Genomic DNA, 11,797 nt, shown 5'->3' with positions numbered 1-11,797 from the left:
TTCAATGCATAATTAATTCATTCTTTAATACAAGAATAATCATCCTAACCGTTTTCATCTTAAATAAATTTATCAATGGCCCATGTTGCCTAGGAAGTAGTTCTATGTAAATTTCCTCCATTGGAGATCACTATTTCATTTATGTTATCAAACTAGATATGTTGATGTCTTTCCTACATCAAAATCCAAGAAGAATATGATGATGAGATGCAATTAGATTAAAGGATGGTGTTTGGTGATGATGTATCCTCTCTCATATCCCTTGATCATTTTTATAACTTTAGAGGGTTAATTTTAACCTACCGACATGACATGATACTATGTATAGATAGAAGTAATATCTACTTGTAGCATTAGAATAATTAATCAAAGACCAGCCTGTATTTACATTAGTCTATAACCCATACAATTTTTTAATCTTCCGTTGAAAAGTTTGGCAAGCGTAAGAAAATAATAATAATAATGAAAAGCTAAGTAATTAATAGATTCTACTATTGAAGATCAATAAGGTTGACCACCTGTACAACTTATCCGCCTCCGCTTCATCGGAAAAACGTGACGGAAACTACCATTAGGCATCGCCGCATGCCACTTATCTAGTACAATCCCTTCCAACTCAAACTGGTGCACCCCATGACTAGACCCATAATACAAACACCCTTCCGGGTTCCCACCGATATCCCGACCCGACGGCTTAACTTTCCGACGACCAGCCCCCACCGGCACGTTCCGAAGAGCCCCGCCCGCCGTCCAGTACCTCTGGCAACCTTTACAGAAATGTCTAGGTTGGTTTACGTTGTAGTTATTGAAGTAACAGAATTTGGTCTCCATGCTCTTGCATCTAGGGCAAGGTATGATCTTGTCTGGCCTCTTACAAACCGTTGAATGAACACGATCATCTTCGTTTTGTTCCTCTTTAACTTCTTGTCTTCCATGCAACGTAATTGTTTTCCCAAATAGCTTGATCCCTTGTTCCAAAGCTTCTTGGCTATCCATAACCACAGAGATAATAAGAGTTTCTTAGGGCAAAAGGGTGCTTTTAGAGTGGTTTATATATAAACATATAGGGACGAAAAGGGAGAGAAATTGAATGTGAAAAGGAACGTAGCCGCCGATGCAAAGAGCTAAGCGTGGAAAAGCTTAATTATAAGCTGTTTGTCCACGTTATCACTCATCGTTATTTAGATACATATGTAAAATTTTATATTAAGAGAACAATTTATAAAAAAAATTGAGGACAAAAATAAATTACCAATAAAAAATATAAAATTTTGAAATTTTCAAAGAACGATTGCCCATCAATCTCCCTCGGTTTATCCCGACGTTATCGATATTCAATATATAAATAAAAGTTAGACAAAGAATTAATATTTACCAAAACCGGGTTTACATCAACATCATGGTAGGTTGATGGAGAATTTGGAGCTTAAAACATTAAGTTTTGGTTCTAGTGGCAACGGGGTTTTGTTTACCCCCCAAAGTATATTATATTTAAAGGAAAATAAGATATACATAGGATAAAAGCTTGAACTTTCTGACTTAGGGTTTGGAAATCTTGATTTCTCTTTGATTTGTTTACATTTATTTCGTTTGCTTTATAAGACTATATAATATATCCAAGAAAAATATGTTCTTTTCACAAAGAAAAAATGGGAATTCCACTTCTAGATGAATGGAATGATGATACGTGATGATTTCTTGAATTTTTCTTTATATATATTGAGTTTTTAATAATTATTTAGCTCTTAAATCTCTTCAAACATTATTTTCTTTAATTCACATTACTCGAACACAAAATTATGTTTAAAAATTGGATACATATAATTGTATACGGAACTGCAAATCCTTTTTTTTTATGCTTTAACATGCAAGGCATGCTGTCACTTTTCAATGCTTTTGAAGTCTCCTTTTAAATGATTATTACTCGTATAGATTGAAGAAAGAAGATATCTTTACAGGGGCAGCCATCTATTGAACTCATTAGTTCAATGTACTTTCTTCTGCTTTCTCTAGAATAATCACGTGTGTTGGTGAAAAAAATATTTGAAAGAATAAATTATTAAACCGATAATTAAAATAAATTTAAAACATAATAAATATAGAGAAAATATTTACATAATTTATATATGATAAAATTTAAATTTGAAATCTCAAAAACTTGGAAACTTAAACCTTAAAAAGACAAAACAAATTGCTAGGCTTGGTTATCCAAAAGATGAGAGCGCCCTAATCAAGTTGTATAAAGATGAAATTTAATATATAGTAGCAAGTTGCTTCTTGATTATATCAAGTTGCTTTAATAAAAATGAATCAATTAATAAAGTATCTTATCTAGTCTTACTTTGTTGCTTTATTAGTTAATTAAAACATTTTTAAGCTATTTTTCTCCTTTACCAACAATGCTACTTGCAAGATAATTTGATAGTTTGGACAAAAGAATTATTGTTGTTCCTTGAGATCGCACGTTTGAGTATTATAAATATCAAGGGTATAAACGATAAATTTCAAATAATTGAGAGTTATCTTTAAACAGATACTACATTGTACTTACTCTAGAATAATAAAAAGACTCAAAAATACTGGTCTATCCATGCCTCGTAAACAAAACTAATCAGATTTGAACCGAGGAATGCTTAGATGCGATCACACTTCAAAAAATTTCAAATTCTCTTATATTTAAAATTTTTTCTTTGTATTTTCTATTAATAATCTAATTTCGTACTTCATAAAATTTTATAACTCTACACTCCCTAAATCTTTAATATAAATATAAATTTATGCGTACGTACTGGGCATCAATTTTTGTCAACTCTTAAATAATTTTAATGGTTTTTTTTTTTAATTCAATGACGGCTAGTTCTTATTCCCTTTATTCCCGGTAGAGAAAAAATAGAAAAAAAGAATATTAAAAACATATATGAAATACCAAATGACAAATTAAACAAAAGCAAGAAACCCCAATATTCTAATCATTTTCCTTTATCTTGAGAGATTCTAAAGACACTTATTGGTTTAGTCCGTGGAGATTAAAAACCCAAAGGTATTCAAAGATTCTTGATTGAAAAGATGAAAGATTGAACATTTCAATGCCGAATAGAAGCAATGTAGTGAAAATTGCCTTTAAGATATCATTCATTAAGCAAGACAAGCAAGCAATTGCAACCATTTTTATTTGCACCTTAAGCTGGCAAAATCCTTGTTCTAAGGCGACTTTAGACTCCACCGTTTTCTTCTATATAAGGGCAAAAATTAGATGCTTTTCTTAGACATTTTAGCCGAATAGTAATTGGGGATGACAACCCAAATTGTTTAATGTTATCCCAAATTAAAGTTTAAGATTACATCTCAAATTTCAGAACAAGTTGTCCGTCCAAATAAACTAAAAAATGGAAAAAGAGAACTCAAGAGACTCTCACTTTCACATGGATAAAATCATTACCTAAATGTTGTACCTTATTACATTACGACTCACATAAAGACTGGATCTAGTTCCTTCCTATTATTTTTCATCCATTACTTTTCAATACACAAATACGAATTTCATGGTTAACAAAAGGATCTTATGTTAAATCATAAGAATGAGTGTATTAAAAAGTAATGGATAAAGGAACGATAGATTGGATCATAAAATACTTAAATACCTGTTCCAAACATTAACCATTCAAGAAATGAATGCTAATGATCGCTACAAGGTACAAGATGAATGACACTAACTAATTACAAGAAGAAACGAGGATTATACACATGTCAAAAAAACTCACCTAATTGTGTAAAGCTCGATGGAGACTCGCAGAATTTACATCCAAAAGAGTTTAATTGTCACTCCAGGTATCATCATCTTCACCGTCGTCACTCCCAACAGCCTGAACAAGCTTCCTAACTGTTAATTTAATGCTATGATTCATGATAAAACAGATGGGGAATAAAAAGGTGAAAGAGGACAATTGGAAACCTGACGGATTGCATTTGCTTTCTGCAAAATCGCGGTGACTGAGACATTGGTCATGGGAGCAGAAGTAACACTTGGCTTTGAAGTGACTGTGGGTCTTAGGTTAAAAGACTGCAATAGCAAAGAATACAAAGCAAGTAAATGAATTATACCATTTGTTGGTAACATCCTTTACACGGGATATATGACTCTGCACATTATATATGGATTACATTCAAAGCAATTAAACAAAATCCAACGGCTAAGATGAAGATATCATACTAGTATCAAGATATTCACAATCAAAGAACACAAAATATGCTCAATCTAAACCAATGGACTCCAGCAATCCAGCTTGTTCCCATGCCAAAGGAATTTCTTTTACTTTTCTCCTTTTTACAGGAGGAAGAGTGAAATAGAGGTGGGAAACTATTATATCTCAAAACAATGTTAAAGGCAGAAAAAACTGGTTATTTTAAACTTTATTTTTTTTTATAAAATTAATGACATTTTTGAAGTATTTACGCAGCTGTTTTCTGTTTTTATTTCTTTTCCTTTTCGGGGAATTTGATAAAATAAATTGTACTTCAAAGCAATAGAAATTCTAATCTGTAAAGGTAGAGCCAAATTGAGAGACCCATTTTCATTTTGGTGTCGAAGAGAAACATATCAAGAAAGAAATGACTACTCACTTTAGTTCTGATCTGATGCAAGAATTCTTCCTTTTCATCAACATCACTGCCACTAATCAGCTGATTTGCGTCTTTCTGCTTATTCAACTTCTCTAGGTTCACCTGCATGAATAAGTCTTTCTGCCTATACAGCTTCTCTTGGTCCACCTGCGTGCATAGTTTTTTTATGATTTATATACGAGGAGTTTCCACTTTATAAGATTTTTCAATGTGAAATGTTTAAAAGACAATTTTGAAAACACCGCTATAATACCTTTTTATCTGGTTCTACTGCAATTCCATTGTCATGTATTTGTTGTTGCTTAACAGAGGGTGGCTTAGAATTCTGAGAGATGATAGACCCTAAAAGTTTCAGATCAAGCTCATGTCTGAGTGACTCTGATAATGAATGTTGTCTTTCTTCTGTCACACCAAAGCAGGGTTCTGAAACCCGCCATTGTGGATGAGGTGCTGCTGATAGGGATGTGAGCTCCATAGTATTTTGCAATTCTAGATGGTTCTTTTGATTGGAATTGCTTTTGGTTTCATCCTGTAGTACAGGGTTAGTAGAATCAAAACTTGGGAGATCAGGAAACACAAGAAGAGATGGTTCTAAACCATTCCCATGAACTATACTTTTGTTTCCCCTATTAACATGGGCACTATCGTTGGCTCCTTCCACAGTTTGTAACAAGCTTGAAACAGGCTCCATTGATGATAATCTTCTTAATGCATCATACAGCTCAGGGTCCTTACTTTCAGGGGTTTCTCCAGATTCCCACTGCTCAGAATTTGACTCAGTGCAAGGACTAAGACAATCATCTGACAAATAAGGGGATGATCTGCAGAAAGTGTCGTCATCAGAGTCCGAAGCAACATCATGACCAGGAAAAGCAGGCAGTGGGACCAATTGGAAAGCTGGAAAGATGTCCCTAATGCTTTCTTTACAATGGTTCCCATCAGGAAATTGCAATATGAGTTTGGAAGTCTCAAATCCATCTATGGCGTTGAAAGATATTTTCATATGTTCAAGTGGTGGAGAAGAAGTAAGTGAATTTACAGGAGATCCATTTCCAATCTGCTCATTGAAGGCTGTCCAGGAAATTTTCTGATTTGATGTGGTCTGATGTCCATTCCTCTGTTCAAATGCCCCAGTTTTAGAAGTGGTTGGTTCAGATTCACCATTTTGGCCAATCGACACTTTTCTTTGAAAGCCATTTACAAGTGATTTATGGCCAAGTCCAAACATCCGAGATGAGTTGTCATCATTTTCCTCATCAGATTCAACAGATGTAGCTTTAACATTAAGAGTGACCGGCTGATTGTTTCCATGTGAGAATGAAGTGTTTATGCTCGAACCAACATCATTAAAACTATCAAGACTACTATTACAATGAGAAGTAACAGGTTTTGCAAGACTGGCATCCAAATCAGCTATCGGAAGGGAAGTTTTCTCACAACATGAACCCGGAAGCTTCTGAATACTTTCTTCATTCTCAACAGCTTTAATTGAGTTTCCTTCAGGTCCATTGCGCAAGGCCATAACAGTTTGATTTGGAGGACCAAATGCTTCACTAGTTTTGGCTGCAGAACCCTGACTTGTAGTTGATACAGCAAAATCAGGAGGTTTTGATGGCTGAAGTCCCAAAAGACCACCATTTGTCCAGAACCCTACTGAATGCACACCAGAAAATTCAGTATGGGAATTTTGAGAGTCACTGGCACTGTTTATGATACTATCACTTGCTGAATCAGAAACCGAGTAGCCAGAGGAGGAGGATGGATCACTGATGACAGGTTCCACTAGTGAAATATTATGAATTTCATCACTCGTGCATAAATCTGTACTGGGTAAATTGTCAGGATCAGAAGATTTCCCTGAGAACTGCAACATCTGTTCAGTGGAAAATTTCTCTGAGGGAGATAGTTCAGGTAAACTCGTGGAGATCCCAATGCCTGAAATGATATTGGATGAGGCAGAGGATTCAATTATTAATGGATGATGGTCTGCATTATCATCTGTAACCTTAGGCAACATCTGTACTGGGTGAATATTATGAATTTCATCACTTGTGTATAAATCTGTACTGGGTAAATTGTCAGGATCAGAAGATTTCCCCGAGAGTTGCAACATCTGTTCAATGGGAGGATTCTGTGAGGGATATGGATCAGGTAAACTCGTGGAGATTCCATTGCTAGAAATGATATTGGATGAGGCAGAGGATTCAACCATAGATAGATGATGAACTACATTATCATCTGTAACTGCAGGCATTCCATCTTCTCTATTCTCCGTGTTAACATGGTTAGCACCATCATTCTGCTCCACTTCCCATTTCATTTGGCACTTGACCTCATTTTCAGACCACTGCTCCACTTCTCTTTTTGTATAGCACCCAATATCATTTTCATATTCTGATTCTATTGTGTTCAGTGCATCCATGTAATAGTCTGGTTCACTTTCAATTTCGTAACTTTGGTTCTCAATAGAACTTGATCGGAGAGCATCCATGTGAGTAGATGTGATGTCCATTTGGTCACCATCCCCAAGACTGACAGCTCCAGTTTCCTGCACATCTAAGTCAAAGTTTGTCTCAGGAACTTCACCTCTGTCCCAATTTCCTGCTTTGGACTCCAATATTTCTGCCTTTTCATCCCACATTACATAAGATGGACTTGGGGCGATCTGCTCTTGTGATGAACCGTGAGATAAGTTATCATTCATAACCAGAGTTTGTTCTACAGGAAAATCTGAACCAAGGGTATCAATTTCATGCAGCAACCTAGAAGAACGTTCCTTGAGTTCCTGTTCCTCAGGAAGCATGGATGAACCCAGTTCTGAAACAGATTCATGATATCCAGAAACAGTTCTCGAATCAAATGAATTTGAACGCTCTCCCACTTCAGATGTCAGTGTCATGTCGACTGTATATGCAGTTTGAGGGGAAGAAATTTGCCCAAAATCAATTGGAGAAGTAAATTGCATTCTGCATTGTCAGATTTCTCTTAGTCTTCAGTTTAATACGACCTTATTCAATACATTAAGTCAAATGAAAATGCACATACATTTTGATGATATGGTTGTCCATAAGAATGTAAGAGCACGTAAGCAGTTGTATGCATGTACATGTAATAATACCTGCTACTATGATCAAACAATGATGCACCACGTGACAGTTTGCCATTCCTGTGGGATGATCTTCTTTTCTGGTCATCATTCACAATTTCAAGTCAGAAATTATTACAACTTGAAGGACATGTAGGCTATTCAGTTGAAACGTGAGCCCGAAAAAGTTATAACTGCATCCAGTGTACCTCCACATATAGGAGTCTTGGAAACAAGTACATTCCTATTAATTGTGACGTGAAGAATTTCATTTGACAAAGAGTAAAGTAATTAATTACTTAATTAACATGAATTGAGAGTCAATACTTGTTATGAAAATTGATTGAAAGGTAGATAAATGCTCCTCAAAATATCAGGATTCAAAGCCTGGACGGTTAATAGAGTAAATGGTACCTTGCTTTTACGAGTCTTCCTATTTCTTGGGTATTTCTCAGCATCTTCTTCAATGGAGATACCTGATGCTCTCCTGAAGTAAGTTGGGTCTGAATATCTCTTCAAACAAGAGCCAGAGCCACCAGCATCAAATCTGATAGCAAAGCAAAAATAAGAATCCAAAACAATACACAAACTGACACACACGTAACAAATCCATTTACTTGAACATGTTTTTAATTGCAAAGAGGGGGAGTGGATGTCAGTAACCATACTTGTCAAGCAAGTGCAGAGATGGAGGGTCACGACAAACTTCATAGGAATCCATAACAAAGCGTGGCAAGTCATTGTAGATGAAATGTTTTTTCTCAATGTGCATTTGAGGGTGCCATTGGGAACCTGTATAGCAAGGGCAACTGCCCATTAAGATTTTATAGAAGTTTCCATAGCTAATACAAAGTTTCAAACTTGAAATTAGTTTGTGTTACTTAAGAAACAAACAAGATTGTTCTCCTTGTTTACTGATTCTTAAACATAAAGGTGTATTATATGCAATGTTCTGCAAGAAAGTAACATACATCTAAAACGCAACTAAAAGAAGATAAAAATTGATAAAGAAAACAGTTTGAAACATTTCAAGGTCCATTTAGTATGAAATCAATGTAAACCTTCCATCGAACATGTTTTCAACATACTGGTCTCAGTACATGAAAACTGCTTGACCAAAAATGAGCTTCTCCTTGAAAATAAGTTCTTATTGACTATTTTGTTTATCAGAGAAAAAAAAGTTCTTATTGACTATTTGAACTTCAATAACCAAGATGTCCTTGTTCTCAATCCAAATTCAGGTAACAAATGCCAAAAGACCAAAGCATAAAAGCATCATACTACATGAATGAAACAAACAAGGAGAAAGTATTATGTACTGAATTCAGGCATCTCTTTAACAGTACAATCAACGCAAAAAAAAAGCATCATCTACCGAGAAAACCAGAGGCCTTCCGAGCAAAGACGTGTACAGAGGCCATACCAGCTGTGTAAGCAAAGTGTATATGACTTGTTTGGGAAAGAACAGCCTTCTCAAGAGACGGAAGCGCTGCTTCAATCCGTTGGACACGAACCGTCAATTTATGACTTCTAGAAGCTGCGCTCATCACTTGCTCTTGTAATCCATGAAAAACCTCTGCTGCAAATCTACATCATAACAACCATATCACACCAGTTAATTATATTTCTTCAAAAATATAATTGATTTTTTTAAAATAATAAGCTAAGCAGTTAAGAGAAGTAATACGAATATCCTGTAAGTTCTCGATTTGTACTAATTCTTAGCATGCAAGGAACCAGAGAAACAAATTAAAACTGTAAAATCCAATAAACCGAATAAAAGAGTGAACGTACTCAGCAAGGTCGCCTAATTGCCGTAAGATCCCGACGAGACCGGAGACGGTGACGCCATCGAGAACAGCTTTAGGATCTTCTCTATTAACTTCCTTGTAAAGCTCCGGTTTACCAAGGCTATACTCGTTCTTTACTTGAGCTCTAACCAGAGGCATTTTCAAAATTTCTCTCAAAAAAAAAATTCAAGAGAGAAATTTAGAAGAACAGTGTACTGAGTGAATTAAAAAAATGAATGGAATTATATCAAGAGGAACCAATGGTACAATGATTTAAAGTAAATTATTGTGGTGTTTCCTAAAGAGAGAGTATGTAGAGAGATTTGAGCAGAACTAACTTCTGAAAGAGAAAGCAAAGATGAAGAAGAAGGACATTGCCCACACTGCAAGGCATGCCCTCCAGATCATTTTGTTGCTGAAGTCTACACAGTCAATAACCCAGGTTTGTTGACCGAAAGTACGAAATTAACCTTTTAGTGGCGTTTGGGAATCCACATTCCTCGTTTGGTTAGTCGAAAATTTCATTTCTAGTAATGTAAGATTAATAATAGTGGATTTTTTAGGCCGGGAATGTCATTACATTTTTTTCTTAGATATTTTTAGATTATCGATGTTTTAAACTAAAATATCTTAAAAAAAATTTCAAAAATATTATTCCTGTCATTACATCTTTTACTTAAGTAATATTGTATGCAGTGAACCAAAAGTCCCCTTAGATTCACGTGCTAACACCTCGATGGACCAGATCCGAGCACCTTGAAGGAGAGCACCATCGACATTAATCTTAAACGTTGCTGATGGAGGTTTTCTTCACAAGTCAAGTGAAGATTAAGCAGGATCCGAGACAGTACCCACGTTGATGGTAGAATGCGCAGTTAAGTGACTCTCATTGAAATAGATGGGCTAACGATTCTATTGATCGAAAGACAAAATACTCGATTTATTATCATTAACCGGCGGATGAATCTTCAATTCCAAACACCATTTACGTCTTTCAAATGGCTGTTGTGTATGTCGGTGAGTAAATTTATTTATTTTTTCTGGAAACAAAACGTTAGAACCATGTTACAATGAACATGTTACTAAGATGCTTGATTATAAAAGCCAAAAACATCAAACGAAAGGGCAGACCATTACTTTTGTTTGATACCTCCGGTCATGTCTCTTTCGGCCGAGCTTTTTAAATTATTTGAACCCCACATCCAACACAAAAGCAAAAATTAAATAAAATCAGATACAATGACAAAATTACCCCTAATGTTTATACCATTTTTTCTTTTATGTTTTTTAAGTATTTTATGTCAGTTTTTTTTTCCATTTTAATATGGAGTAAATACAATATTGTATCTGTTAAAAAATAACTCTCAATCAAAATGCTCAAACTCGAGACCTCAAAAAATAACATCAATTTTTTTTAGATATTACATAAAAAATAAAAAATAGGTGAGAACAGTCTATAATGGTCATAATATATCAGATTGCTGGCATCCTCAAATTCTGCTAACTGACTATAATCAATCATTAAAGCAAACTACACATTAACAATGAAAACAACAACAAAAAGGCTGGTATCATTCCATATCATTATCAGTGAAAAAAACAGCGAACTTCTGTCAGTTAATTATAAGCCGATCCAACCATGGCTATCTTGTGGCAACTCCACAAGGAATGGTCGGATAAAACCAGGGCAAACACCCTCCTATGAAACCCACAATTTAAGTGTCTTATTAGAGGGACACTAGCCCCATAATGCAACAACCTTTGCCGTGTATCTTCAGCCTCACATTCTTCACTTCATCATCGAAACCCACAATTTAAGTGTCTTATTAGAGGGACACTAGCCCCATAATGCAACCACCTTTGTCGTATCTTCAACCTCACATTCTTCACTTCCTCCTCGTAACTGTGCCCAGGAATGGACCAGGGGTAATGGTTGCGCTCGTAACTCCAAGAAATTTTAAATTTCCATATATGTTAGGTATTTTCTTTGTATTTTATATAAATTATTTGGTTTCGCACCCTTTGAAATTTTATAATCTCACACCCTTAAATTTTTAGTATAATTTTTTATATTCGTACCCCCTGACATAAATTCATGCGTCCGTCATTGACTGTACCACTATAGTCCTTTTGATTATATTAGATCCAATTGGGTGCAAACCTATCTACAGAGATCCAGTTGCAGCCAGGGACGACGTAAGAATTTATGTTAGGGGTGCGAACTTAAAAAATTATATTAAAAATATAGGGGGTATGAAATTAGATAATCTATATAAAATATAAGAAAATACTTAAAATATAA

General features: G+C 35.1%; 2 protein-coding genes across 2 annotated transcripts; both read right to left on the bottom strand.

The window, feature by feature from the left end:
• Nucleotides 1–355: 355 nt before the first annotated feature.
• LOC120205818 (dof zinc finger protein DOF1.5-like) lies at nt 356–1,075 on the bottom strand. The gene has a single exon (XM_039205613.1). The coding sequence runs from the start codon at nt 994–996 to the stop codon at nt 502–504; it is 495 nt and encodes a 164-aa protein (XP_039061544.1). The 5' UTR covers nt 997–1,075; the 3' UTR covers nt 356–501.
• A 2,355-nt stretch (nt 1,076–3,430) lies between these two features.
• LOC120206028 (protein SCAR1-like) lies at nt 3,431–9,851 on the bottom strand. The gene is made up of 9 exons (XM_039205773.1): nt 9,500–9,851; nt 9,129–9,292; nt 8,374–8,497; nt 8,120–8,252; nt 7,739–7,806; nt 4,874–7,586; nt 4,621–4,767; nt 3,953–4,060; nt 3,431–3,863 (listed from the first exon to the last, which is right to left on the bottom strand). The coding sequence occupies exons 1-9, from the start codon at nt 9,652–9,654 to the stop codon at nt 3,813–3,815; spliced, it is 3,663 nt and encodes a 1,220-aa protein (XP_039061704.1). The 5' UTR covers nt 9,655–9,851; the 3' UTR covers nt 3,431–3,812.
• Between the last annotated feature and the right edge of the window lie 1,946 nt (nt 9,852–11,797).

Source organism: Hibiscus syriacus, unplaced genomic scaffold (genome assembly GCF_006381635.1).
Source record: "Hibiscus syriacus cultivar Baekdansim isolate YM2019G1 unplaced genomic scaffold, ASM638163v2 tig00013285_pilon, whole genome shotgun sequence".
NCBI lineage: Eukaryota > Viridiplantae > Streptophyta > Magnoliopsida > Malvales > Malvaceae > Hibiscus > Hibiscus syriacus.
This window is presented reverse-complemented; position numbering and strand designations above follow the sequence as displayed.